General features: G+C 27.9%; 1 protein-coding gene across 1 annotated transcript; it reads left to right on the top strand.

Moving 5' to 3' along the window:
• The first annotated feature begins 13,404 nt into the window (after positions 1–13,404).
• Positions 13,405–14,635, top strand: LOC130950837 (protein PELPK1). The gene has a single exon (XM_057879433.1). It carries the CDS (start codon positions 13,463–13,465, stop codon positions 14,321–14,323), a length of 861 nt encoding a protein of 286 aa, XP_057735416.1. The 5' UTR covers positions 13,405–13,462; the 3' UTR covers positions 14,324–14,635.
• Positions 14,636–15,048: the final 413 nt, after the last annotated feature.

Genomic DNA, 15,048 nt, shown 5'->3' with positions numbered 1-15,048 from the left:
AACAAAGAGCACAACAAAACACAAGACACTAAACACAACTAAAAATGTATAATCCGTTGTCATCTCCGACATTATTATCAACAACCAAACGGATCAATACCACCCCAATTCCTGTAACTCAAAAACGACCTAATCTTAATTTCTTCAACACTTGTCTCTAAATTCTGAAATACTTTACTATTTCATTCCAACCAAATGTTTCAAATAACCGCAAAAAAATCTATCAGCCACTTCTTTTGCGTAAACTTATCACCTGATACTCCAATCCAACTCTCAAAAGACTCTTTAATAGTCCCCGACATGGTCCAAGCTCTAGCAGCACACGTCAACCAAGTGCACCATACCTGCCTCGTAAATTCACAACCAAAGAATAAATGATGCACAAATTCTATATCCTTTTTACACAAAACACAGATATTATCATTATGATTAATAATCCCAAGTCTACTTAGTCTCTCTTTTGTGTTGACCCTGTCTACTAAAATGAACCATGCAAAAAGTTCAATTCTTGGAGGAACCAGGCCTCTTCATATGGTACTAGTGAAGCTGTAACTTGTGATGTCCTCCAGAAGAGTCTCTTTCTGCAATACATGTACAAATGAGTTAGTGAAAAAAATACCTTTTATTTCAAATTTATGTACAACTGTATCCTCTCTACCAACAGATAATTTTACAATCCATAACCGGTCATGAAGTTGGTTGAGCAACTCTAACTCCCATTAGAATAGTTCTCTCCTCCATTCGAAGTTCCAGACCCACTCTAACCCATTCCAAAATCCACAGCCTCCTATTACAGATCCTTATTGGTTTGAAACAGAGAAAAGTCTTGGAAAACTATCTTTCAAAGAGCCACTTTGTAACCAACTATCCTCCCAAAAATAAATACCTCTACCATTTTCCACCTCTATAGACAAACCACTAATCATCATATGTCTCACCTGTTGCTCCTTAATATTAAGCTGACAAATATCTTTCCATCAGCCCCTCTTGACGGTAAAGGTTGTTTTGACAACCTTAAAGTTGGGTCCAACTGATTACAAAAACATACAACCTTCTTTCACAACGGACAATCCTCCTTTGAGAAACGCCACCACCACTTGAACAAAAGCGACCCATTTTTGAGTAATGCATCCCCCACCCCCAAACCACCTAACTTCTTTGGAGCTTGAACCACCTTCCATTTCACAAGTGGTATATCATTCTTCCCATATTCTTTACTTCACAAAAACCTTTTCTGTAACCCAATTGTCTTTTCTGCAACTGCTTTTGGCATCTTATACAAGATTAAGTAGTAAATCGGCAGGCTATTAAGAACAGATTTGATGAGAACCAACTTACCAGCTTTATCGAGAGATTTAGCTTTCCATAAGCTCAGTTTATCTTCCACCTTGTCTATGATCGGTTTTCATGTCTTCACCAACCGAGGATTTGCGCCTAGAGAAATCCCCAAGTACTTGACAGGTAGCACAACTTTGGTACATCCCAACAAACCACACATATGTGTCACTCATTCCTTCTCACAGTTGACTGAAATCAAGCTTGACTTATCGAAGTTAATACCCAGGCCAGACATTAACTCAAAACAACGCAGAAGTCTCTTATAATTCACAACTGTCTCCGTTTCCTGAGGGCAAAATAAGATCGTGTCGTCTGCGAATTGGAGGTGCGATAACTAGTGCGGAATTTATAACCCACAAACTAACCGGCAAGTGCACCGGATCGTACCAAGTAGTACCTCAAGTGAATGAGGGTCAATCCCACGAGGATTGATGGATTAAGAAACGATGGTTAATTGATTTACTTAGTTAGACAAACAAAAAATGATGTTTAGAAAGTTCAAAAGCATTAACAGTAAATTCAGAATATCAGAAAGCAAGCAGTAAACAAGTTGTGAATAATATATGGAGAAATAGTTAAGGCTTCAGAGTTATCTATTTTTTTAATTGACTTTTCTTACTAACTATTTTAATCATGCAAGATTAAATTCATGACAAACTATAAGTGACTAAATTGTAATTCCTTAGACCTTTTTAGTCTCCTCTAACATTTATCAACCGCCAATTCTTTGGTCACTTAATTCCAATTAGAGGGTGAAGTTCAATTCTAGTTTATATACCACAAAAATCCTAATTACGCAAATATAAGAGGATTATATGTCAGGTATCCCGTTAAGTACAGATAATTAGAGGTTTAATTAGGAAAAATTGTTTTCAAGCTGTTGTTCAAGTAAAGAGCTTTTTCAAGTTATACAAGAACTCAATTAGAACCAAGTCATACTTCCGTTCCACCCAAATTCATAAAATAAAGAACGAAAACAATTCTTGAATTATAAATCAGTACATGAATTAAAATAGAAAAGTAATAGTATCAATTCACACAATAGACAAAGCTCCTAACCTTAACAGTGGAGGTTTAGTTGCTCATGGTTCAGAGAGAAAACTAGGATTCTGAAAAATTATAAATTGCAGAATGAGATAAGAGAGAAGAGAAGAGCTCGAAGGGTTGATTCTTTTCTCTTTTATATTTAATTCTAATTAATGTAAATTATATTTCCTAAAACTAATTAATATTTTTTTCTATTTTAAAATAAAAATTAAAGTTTAATCAAAATCAATTAAACAATATGTGCGAGCCTTGTAAGCGTGGGGACCACTTGGCTTTTATCATGTGTAGCGCCAAACTTGGAAGAATCCAAGTTTGGCTTGAACTTGTACGTGAAGCATTCCTTGAAGTATTTGTTGTTAGTCCTCAAGTTTGGCGTGGAGCGGTCCGTAGTGCTTTTTTTGGAGGTCTTGTGCTGGCGCCAAACTTGAGCTTCCTTAAGTTTGGCCCAAGTTTGGCGTGGATGAGCCTGTGTTGCATTCTTCACTCTTTCTTGGCTGGCGCCAAACTTGAGTATTCTCAAGTTTGGCTTCAACCAGCCAGCATGCACTCTCTCCATTCTTCATCCTTGGCGCCAAACTTGAGGTTTCTCAAGTTTGGCTTCAAGCCCTTATTCTGCTGTGGCTTCGTTTCTTCACGTCAATTCTGTCAAACTCGTCCAAAATGCTACCTAAAATAAACAGAATTTCACACAACTCAAAGTAGCATTCATAGTGGCTAAAATATTAAATCTTGATTAAACTTAGCAATTCAAATGCAAATTCACTAGGAAAAGATAGAGAAGATGTTCACGCATCAACAACTCTATGTTGTCCCGTCCCACCAATAGTGGAGAAATACATCCATTCCTTACCGCCTCACCTACCATCCTGTCCAAAACGTCAACGACAAGAACAAACAAAAAAGGAGAGAAAAGATCTCCTTGTCTGAAGTCTCTCTCCATCTTGAATGGTTTGGATGGTGACCCATTAATCAATACTGACATAGACGCTGTGGTCACACATTCCTTCACTCATGTTCTCCATCTAAGACCAAAGCCCATCTTCTGTAGCACTATATCCACAAAGCTCCATCTCACCCTATTATATGATTTCTGAAAGTCTAGTTTGACAATTGCCGTCTGCTTCCTTCGCAGCTTCAGCCATTAAACCATCTCACAAGCAATGAGAGCACCATCATGTATTTTACGGTCTTTTACAAACGTAGACTAAGTCTCCCCCATTAAACGTGGCATCACTAAACGTATTCTTCTTACCAACATTTTGGATATCACTACGCGCATTTTTCTTACCAACACTTTGGATATCACTAAGCGCATTCTTCTTACCCGTACTAATTAGCATCTAACCTATTATTTATAAAAGTTAACCTTATTTTAAATCAATATAATTATAATTTATAAATGAATAAATATATTTGTTTTTTTTTAAATAACTAATGGATTTACGTTCCCAAGGCATGGTTAAAGGTAGAAAAAAAACAAATGCTATGATGCTTATTATATTATGGCTAATTTACTAAAAAAAATAAATATATAAAATTTAATAAATTTTAAATATTTTATTTTTATTTTAAATATTTTATTTTTATTTTAAAAATAAATTAAACAATTTAAATACTATAATAAAAAAAATTTATAAATAAATAATTTAAATATTTTATTTACGAGTATAAGTAATTTATAGCATTGTAAATAAAATATTTAAATTATTTATTTAAAAAAAATTTCAATAAAAAACACCATTTTCACAAAAAAAAATATCGATAGAATATACTTGTGTACATTTTTTTCTTTTGTAAATCTTTTATTTTTAGAATTCAATTTTAATATACTATCAATATAAAATTTACGTGCATCTAATTACGTAATGTCATATTATCAAAAATAACTATTTTTTATTAATTACATAAATTATCATTTAAAAGAATAGATATAATTATATGATTATGTAAAATTTTTTACATTATTAATATATTAAAATTAAACTTTAATCATTATTGATAAAAAAAATAAGATTAAACATCTTTGTAGACTTGACGTGCCACTAACATTTCATTGGTTCAATTCGTTAAGCAGGATCTTATTTTTCTTCAAAATAACAATTCTCTAACGGGTAGATCAAGTTATAGCTAAAGAAATAATGCCGACATTTGACATTGTAAACCAAAGGCTAATTTTTTTTTATATTGTTTAAATATACGTGTAAACCAAAGGCTAATTTTTATTATTGGAAGATTGGGTGTTTTTTTTTGATATAGTGTTTTATTCAAATCGGACGGTCTGATTTGTTTGAAGAGAAAAATAAATTATAAATCGGAGGGTCCGATTTATTTGGAGAAAAAAATAAACTACAAATCGAAGGGTCCGTTTTGTATTTTTTATTTTTTTTTATTTTTTAAAATAAAAATCGGACGGTCCGATTTTAACATTAAAATTTTTTTTTTCGAATTCACAAATCGGACCGTCCGATTTGTGATTGTTTGTTTGAAAAAAAAAATAAAACAAATAAATTGGTGCATTCGATTTGTACATCCCATACCAATGTAAAACACACTTCTGTTCACAGCTTCTTGTTATACACTTCTCTCTCCCACATAAAAAATAACAAGCGTAAACCAAACATTCTGATTTCTGAGTAAATTATTAATGCAAGTTTTCCACCATTAGAAGTACAAGTTCAGGTGTACCTGGCTCTATATAGGTGGTACTATTTTCGTTAAAAGTATACAGACCTAGAGAGGTGGAAAACGTAGGGACTTAAATTTATAAATAATAATTATGTTAGAAAAGAAAAGAGACAACAGTAAAAAAAAAGTTTATGTATATTCATATTATATAGAATAGAAAAATTTTTAAATGATCCAGTCACTTTTATTGGTACACTGGTGTATATTAAATCTGTACCATCAAAATATTAATTTAAAAATATGAATGGATGAGATCTTTTATATAACATGAGTTTATAATGAAAAACATTGTGAGGTGTGTACTAAATTTTACATTCCACGAGATATGATTTATGAAAATTACCCCTGCTGCCCCTTGACACAAATTTCCCTTGTTGGTGGCTTGGTGGCTTGGTAGCTAGTTCCTTGGATGGCTTACCTTTTGTTTTGTTTTTTTTTTTTTTTTTGTCATAATCTTTTGTTTTGATTTGGCTTATTTTCTTATTGCACGGCTAATGAACTTTTTTGGTGTATGATTTTTCTTGTATTAATTTGTGGGTAGTGAATGATTTTTTTGTACATTATTTTTGTATAATTTTTTATCAGCATTATTTTTGGTCCTATTATTTCAAGTATTACACAAGTATTATAATACATTATAATATAAAATTTTTTGTTCTGATATTTAAAAAAAAAAGTAATCTTTTATCATATCGGTATAATTGAAAAGTGAGATTCAACCAAATAATATTTTTAACAATATAAAAATTGAAAAGTGAGATTCAACCAAAGTAATCCTTTATTTAAAATTTTTTTTGTTCCAGCATAAAAAAAAGGCTCAATCATAGTTGAAATAATGGTTTCTGTTCACTTTCAATTATACGACCTGCACCAAGCAAGCACATCCGGTACAAGTCGGTCAAAGCCAACTTGGATGGCTTACCTTTTGTTTTGTTTTTTTTGTGTCATGATCTTTTGTTTTGATTTGGCTTATTCCCTTATTGCACGGCTAATGAACCTTTTTGGTGCATGGTTTTTCTTGTATTAATTTGTGGGTAGTGAATAATTTTTTGATACATTATTTTTGTATAATTTTTTACCAGCATTATTTTTGGTCTTATTATTTTAAATATTACACAAGTATTATATAACATAAAATTTTTTTATTTTCTGATATTAAAAAAAAAGTAATCCTTTATCATATCGGTATAATTGAAAAGTGAGATTCAACCAAATAATATTTTTAACAATATAAAAATTGTTATCTAATATAATAAAAGAAATTAAAAAAAGATAAATTTAATGTATTTTTTTTATAAAAAATATTAGAAAGTTATCAAAATTTATTATTTTTGTCATTAATTAGTCATTAATATTTAAAAATATAGAATAAAGTATATTATTAGACTATTAAACTAAAAAATTGAATTAATAACTAAATAATGACAAAAAATAATAAATTCTAATAATTTTTAATATTTTTTATTTTATTTCCAAAATAGTATTTATCATATATATGTATATAGATAAAAAAAATATTTTTTTCCCATTTACAAAACTTAAACCCAAAATTTCTTAATTAAAGAATGAGATATTTATATACTCATCATCTTTACTAATCTTGTATTGTAATAATTATATATATTTAATAAATAAAAAGAATTTAAAAGGTACTTTTATACCTACTAATTTACTAGTTTATCTATCTATACATCTATTAATAATATATTAAAACAGAATTTAAGATAGTTTCTAAATGCATTGTTAATTTTTTAATTTTTTAATATTATGCTACGTCAATTTAAGTGGTTAATTGATACATCTTATCTAATTAAATTACTTTTAATTCTTCTGTTTTATTTGAAATATTTTTTATTTTTTTTTTACAAAATAAAAAGATCTATTATGGGATAAAATATATTCTTAGATTATTAGATTAAAAAGATTAAACTAAAAGAATTGAGCCAATAGCTAAATAATGATAAAAAAAAATAATAAATTTTGATGACTTTTTAACATTTTTTTAAATAATAATAAAAGTTGATTTGTCTATTTGTTACAGAATTTAAGATGAAAATTAATTTGTGTAATAAATTTAGTAACTGATTTAATAATTAAAATTTGTTGAAAATTAAACTTTTCGACCAAAAAATTTAAAAACGAATTTACTATATTATTCTTAATTTATTATTTTCTGCAGAATAGGTAAATAATTAATTATATAACCTATGTATTCTGTAACATTAATTAAAAAATTAGATCGTGTGGATTCATGATATACCATATTTTAGTCTATTCATATCCCTAATATATTATATAATATATATTTAAAATTATATGTGTAGTGAAAAAAGTGAATATTAAAACTTTTTTCTTATAAAAACTCAAAGTAACTACTAAAATAATCATTTGAATTATTAATTTAATATATTTGTTTTTTATAAAGTTAACCTAAAATAAATAACTAATTTATCTTTGTTTGTGTTATTTTAATTTTATTAAAAACTTGATGATCATGCTATTTAGTATATATGATCATGCTGTTTGTGTTAGTTTAATTTTTATTTAAATTTAGTATTTTTTATTTTAATAATAATATAATATATATAAAATATAGAATGATTTAATTTTTTTTATTTTATATTTGTTTTTAGTTTTATTTTGATTTTTTATTTTCTTGAATTTTATTTTATTTTTTGTTTTAAAATTACTTTTGTAAAAGTCCATCAAATCGAGGATCCAACAAAGTAAAGTTTTCACATACTTATATGGCTGGCTCAACTCTACATCCAAACATGCCTTGCAAAAGAACTACCCTCAACTGTCTTTATCATGTCCTTTCATGTATTTTTTTGCCATTTTACATAGCAGAACAGGACAAAAAATCTTCTGTATGTTCACCAAATCCGTACTTGGTTTACTGAAGTACCACTGAAGTGGCTGGTACATGTGAAAACTTTCCTATAGAATGATATAATATAAAAGGACATTTATAGTTGTTAAAAGAATCGAAATTATAAAAATATAATATTTTATAATAAATATTTAAATATGCTAAATAATTTTAATAAATGTTAATTGATCCTAATATATTATAATATTCTCTTCAAAATTCAAGTGACAACTTAAAGTTGAAACTTATTTAAAATATCGAAAAAAATTACATAAACGGATGGAACGAATGCATATAGAACTGTCAGAAAAAAGTGCAAACAGAACTATAGTCGCAAAGAAAGCACAGACGAAATTGTCGCAAGGGAAACGCAGACAAAACTGTCACAAAAAAAAGGCAGATAAAAATTATCGCAAGAAAAGTGTATACCAAAACTGCCACAAGAAAGCGTAAACGAAACTAGCGCGAGGAAAGTGCAGACGAAACTGCCGCGAAAAAACATAGACTAAACCGCCACAAAGAAGCACATATGGATTTAACGGGGCAGGGCGGGGGGAGAGATGCCTCCTGCTCCCCATCTCCACCCCCAGATTTGCTCCCCATCCCCATTTTTCATAGGGCCCATTCCCGCGGGAATCCCATTCTCGCGGGAATCCCATTCCCAATCTCTCTGATAATTCTGACTAATTATTAATTTTCATAGGAATATAGTTAAAAATATCCATCCTATACAAAAATAATAAGATTTTATACAAAAAAGTCTAAACGATAAGATGATGACTTCTTTCAAAATGACAAAACTGCCACATGAAAGTGTAGACAAAACTACCGAAAAGATGACAAACTGTTTAAAAAAAGGTGGCAAACTACGAAGAGATGGTAAAATGTCAGAAGATGACGAATTGTCGGAAGGTAACAAAAAATATATGGTTTCTCTACGAGAATAGGTAAGCAGAATAAATGGCAATAGTGTTTGATTAATTAAATTCGGAAAGACACAAGACCGATATGATACGCTAATCAGTAAAGTGAAAAGGCATCAAAACAATGACAAAAGACAAGAAAAAATAACACAGAAAAAAAGTGTGAAAAATACGGTGATTTTACCAAAAAGAAACAATCTATCATCTTCAAGAAATATACCATGACCCTGATACCATATTAAAAAAGATAAGAGAAAATAGTGAAAAAAAGGTTTATGTGTACTCAAGTTGTTTTGAATAATATAATAAAAAAGGATATTTATAGGAACTAAGATAATCGAAATAATAAAACTGTAATATTTTATAATAAATATTTAAATATGTTAAATAATTTTAATGAATGCTAATTGATTATAATATATTTTAATAAATTAAAATAATAAAAAAATTCTTAGTCCATTTTCAATAAAAAATTTATCATAATTTTTATTTATAATTTACTTGTCATAAAAAATAACAACACATCAATTTTTCTATCATAAATAATAAATAAAAATTTATGAAAAGTTCTTATTCGAACCTATGTAAACTTTGTGCATTGGAATGGAGGGTTAAAAGAGTCCCTTCTTTTTCTTTTCTTTTTCTTTTTTTTATCAAAAAAGGGAGTTCCTCCTAAAAAAACTTTTAATATCTAATAAAATCTTGTTAAGTGACAAATTAATAAAAAAAAATAAAATACATATTACATATGTATTAATATATTACATGTATGTTATATATATTAATTTTTTTATAATAATAAATTATTTTTTAATTTGTAAATTTTAATAATATTATTATAAAAAATAATTATTATATTAATTTTAATTATTTTAATTAATTAATTAATTAAGACTATAATAAAAATTAAACTTAGTTCCTCACTACTTTCTTCTAATGAAAAAAAAATATTTTAAATTTTTATTTATGATACAAAAATTAATATAAAATTATTTTTTTATGACAAATGATTATATAAATAAAAATTAGAATAAATTCCTACTGAAATTGATCTTAAATCCTTCCTTCAACGCTAAAATTTTTAAAACATTCAAATTAGTCGTCATAAAATGTTTTTTTTTATGTGCAAATTACTACAATAATGTACTACTTGGTGTTATTTTTCAACACGAAATGCCTTACAAGATCTTTTAATTGAAGTTTTAATTTTGATTTGTGTGCTACTTTTAAGTTTCTTGATCAGTCTGCGAAACCTGTACAAAATCAAAAATTAAAATAAACTTGGATATCAAATTGTAGTAATTTAAAGCCACTAAGAGGGGTATAGTGAATTCATATATTCAAATCTTATTTATTATCATCAATATACCAAAAATGGAACATGATGGGGAGCTTAGAAAAAATTTTGAAAAAGAATCAAATAAAAAAATACAGTGATATCCAACTTAAAATTTTAAAATGTTAATTAATAAATCTCTAATTTTATAAATTTTTTATTATTTCTTTTTTTTTTAATGTAAAACTTATTTCATACATTTTTCATATTTGTAATACTAACATCTACATTTACATGTATCCAAAACCTCACAGATTACTCTGCATGTTCATCAGAGTTTAAATTAAAGTTAAAGGGGAATTAGCTCAACAAAAAAATAATCACAGTAGTTGGCTCAAGTTTGGTACCTTAGTTACACCTAGCAAAGAAATAATTGCAACATGTAACTTTTACAAGAGAGAAACAAAATCAAATTAACGTAACTTTATAGTCAGCGTGTCAAAATTTTGCAAATACATAATGAAGTGATGACGAGATGCATGCCACCTTGATTTTTATCAATATATACCAAAAGAAACAGAGATATTCTACGTGCCAATTAACGTTAATGATGTGGATAGGACATTTTTATTTGTTTTGGTAAAAAAAAATGACAAAAGGATCATTACACCTCATGAAAATATGGGACAGAAGCTGATTTGTCTCTCTTTTTTTTTTTTAGACAAAAATTGCGATGTCATTCGAAAAAATAATAGGATAAAATTAGAGGTTAATTTTTTTTATATAAAAAAATATTAGTATTTTTGTTAAAAATAAAATTATTTGGTATAATCATAGGTAGGTGAATTTTGGAAGTAAAAAGTAAATACGTAAGGAGTATGTTGTAATCAGTGACGGACCCAAAAAAATTTAGTTGTGGGGACAAAAATATAATAAAATTTAAGTATAGATATATTTTTTTTGTTCCTATGATACCCAACAAATTAAGGATTAATTATCAAAAATTTGAATTTCATTTAAAAGAGCCAATAAATTACTATATATACGAGACGAAATTCAAACTTACAACACTTGCTTAAGTGGACGACTAAGCTAATATAACTTAATTTAATTATCAACTAATTAACTAATATAATAAAATTAATTATCACTTTTTTTGAGTTTATTTGTTTATTTAATTTTTTATTTTATGCTAAATCAAATTTGACAATATAAATATTATTAAATGTTAAGTTTAACAAAATATTTTTTTATATAAAACATAAAAAATTATTTATATTTTATTTTAAAACAAATATAATATAATTATATATATATATATATATATATATATATATATATAAATAAAAGTATTAGTGTTTATATAAGTATTAGTGTTTCTTTTAAACTTTGTGAGGGCAAATGCCCCCTCTTCCATCAATGTAGGTCCGTCCCTGATTGCAATACATGGAGACGTGTTGAATATGTGACACTATCTTGACCAACACGTGGGAAGTATATTAAATAATTTTTACAATACTGTAATACATTTTAAATGACAATATTTAACTAAAATATTATCTCTATTTTCATATTAAAAATAATTTTTGAAAATTGGATGTTAACTCTTTTTTATTAATTGTAAGGAAAAAAAAAACACATTTATCAAAGTATAGCTACTAATATCGTCTTCTAGTTAGATAACTGGTAAACAAATTAAAATGGTCACCTTATTAATGGCCACGTATTCGAATTTTGTAGGAAAAAAATGTGCTAAAATAAAAAATCGATAATCATAGGTCTCCGAACCAAATTTGTAAGAATACTTAGCATATAATTACTAAAATTTTTGTGAAGCACTAACATACTAATCCCAGGGGTGTTGTAACTTGTAAGTAGTGGCATATAAATGGCAACTTAAGGATTCCTAATTCCGTGAAAAGTATATTAACATGATATAGACTATACAAAGTGAAAAATATTAATGGCATCCATAAAAATATTAAAAATTAATTATTAATTAAGAAAATAGATACGATGACTACCCACATAAAAGTATTCAGAATAATTTTTAATCATTTAAAAATATTAATTAATAATAATTAAATAATTTAATATATTTAACTAAATTATATAACATAATAAATATTTGTATGTCAACTATTATCTACATATCAAAACTGCTCTAAGTATCTTAACGAAAGAATCACTCATAAGTCATAATGCATCGATCAATAATCCAAGACCATCTCACCGGAATTTCTTTGTTTCTAACCTATGAAGCACGGACGGACTGTGTATATCAAAAATATTTTGGACACGATATTTATCGATATTCGTTTGATATGTGTATTTGTTGATAAAATTTTTTTTTTAAACATATTTGGACATACTTAAATACCATCATGTATCGGTGTGTTTAGTCTTATTCTTAATATATATTTTTTAAATAAATTTAGATATAGTATATATTATTATTTAATAAAACAAAAAATATTTTAAATACTTGATATAATTAAAATAAGATATTAAAAATAATTAAAAAATTAATTTATATTTTAATATCAATAAAATATCAAAATATTATTATAATTTATTTAAAAAATATTTTATATTTTATATGTATGCGTGTTTTTATGACTTATAATATTTTAAAATTTGCGTGTCGGTGTATTTTATGTCGTGTTGTCTATGTCAATCATAGGTCATTAACAAGAACCAAATTGGCACAAAATAAAATAGAACTACTGCAATGAATTTTCTCTTTTAATAATGTATGATATTATATATATGAATATATACTAGACACCAAAAAAAATATATGAATATATACTAAATAATATCTTTTTAAAATAATAATTAATAAATAGTACTATTAAATGCTAATAAGTTATAGTTCAAATGGTATAGTCTCTCTATACTTATTTATTTAAGAGGTCGCAAGTTTGAGCCTCTTTATCTTTGGTAAAAAAAAAATAGTACTATTAAATAAATAAAAGTGATGCAGCGGCTAAAATTTGGTGATGTTGGTTACACCTTGCAGAGAAACTTTGAAACAAATAGCAATAAGATATTCAAAATCTAAGTCACCTAATTTTTCTAATTATCAAAGTTGCATTGGAAGTGCATGCACGAATCGTACTCTTTTCAATAATATTATTAATTAAGACTTAAGAGGCAGGAAGTTGAACTACCCTGTACTATAGTCATCACTAGTGTCACAGAACCCATATCTATAAAAGGCCATAATCACACGCACATATATCATCATAACCATAATTACCAAAAGGCTTTGAAATCCTTTAGATCTTGAAGCTATATCATCATCTGCTAGATCGAACCATGGCTTCTTTCAAATTTTCATTGGCAATTTTACCACTTTTGCTCTTAACTTTTTCTTCAATTACATGCCATATAATGATTGCAGAGGCACGCAATCTCATGGACTCTATGCCGCAGCCAGAAGTGCCAAAAATTCCGAAGCCAGAGTTGCCACCATTTCCTAAGATTCCAGACATACCAAAGCCTGAGCTCCCCAAGCCTGAACCTCTACCAAAACCAGAATTGCCTTCACTGCCTAAGGTTGAGTTACCACCACCAATGTCGAAGCCTGAGATACCCAAAGTTCCTGAAATTCCTAAGTCAGTGTTGCCTAAAGTTCCCAAGATCTCCAAACCTGAAATTCCTAAACCAGAATTGTCAAAAGTATCTAATATTCCAGAGCCAGCATTGTCTAAAATTCCTAAGCCAGAACTACCTCAGACTTCCGAAACCCCAAAGCCAGAATTGCCTAATAAAGTCTTTGAAATTCCAAAACCAGAATTTCCTAAAGTTCCTGAAATTCCGAAACCAGAATTACCAGAAGTCCCTGAAATTCCAAAACCAGAATTGCCTAAAATCCCTGAAATTCCTAAACCAGAATTACCAAAAGTTCCTGAAGTTCCTAAACCAGAATTGCCTAAAGTCCCTGAAATTCCAAAACCAGAATTACCAAAAGTTCCTGAAGTTCCTAAACCAGAATTGCCTAAAGTCCCTGAAATTCCAAAACCAGAATTACCAGAAGTTCCTGAAATTCCTAAACCAGAATTGCCTAAAGTCCCTGAAATTCCTAAACCAGAACTACCAAAAGTTCCTGAAATTCCTAAGCCAGAATTGCCTAAAATTCCCGGAATTCCAAAATCTGAATTACCCAAATTTCCTTAAATTTTCAAGTCAGAATTGCCAAAATTCTCAAAGTTCCAAAACCAGAGTTTGCCATTTATGCTAGAGCAAATGGAACTCAAAGTCCCTGGAATTTTAATCCATAGATTTATACTATAGTCACTTCTATCATATTATATGTCCTGAAGTACCACTATATAGTTCCTATCATATTACCATTTGATGTGTGCTTCACTTCATAGTGCCTAGGTTATACAATGGTGTGTTTATTTCTTTTGATTGTGTATTTGTTTTAATATTATTTGTTGCCAATTGAGATAGAGTGGATCCAATAAAACTTGTTTGTAATTTTTACTTTGTTGTGTATGATTAATACATATTGTTATTCGTTCATTTGAGTTTATTAACTGTAGAACAATTTACCTACCAAATCGATTGGAATCCATGTGAATCAATCGTCGCTAAGTGCCATTACAGATATAGCATGAACTTGAGAAATAAGAAATACAACGTTCAGAGACAGTAGCCCAACAAAACATGAATACATCAGTTTCGAAACTCTGCCTTTTTAATTGATGAAAATGGTTCAATCACAATGCAAGCAAGATGTGTTAAAAAAAAATTTAGCCCCGTAAAATATCTATTATTTTAAAATTTTGGTCTGGTAAAATTTAAAAATTCTTTTTTTTTAGTCAAATATCATGTTCTTGAGTTTCAAATATTCGAACAAAACATTAACACGATGAAAAAAAAAATTGTGCAATTGG

The sequence above is a fragment of the Arachis stenosperma genome, chromosome 9 (genome assembly GCF_014773155.1).
Source record: "Arachis stenosperma cultivar V10309 chromosome 9, arast.V10309.gnm1.PFL2, whole genome shotgun sequence".
Taxonomy (NCBI): Eukaryota; Viridiplantae; Streptophyta; class Magnoliopsida; order Fabales; family Fabaceae; genus Arachis; species Arachis stenosperma.
The sequence above is the reverse complement of the archived record's forward strand: the minus strand, read 5'-3'. Positions and strand labels throughout refer to the sequence as shown.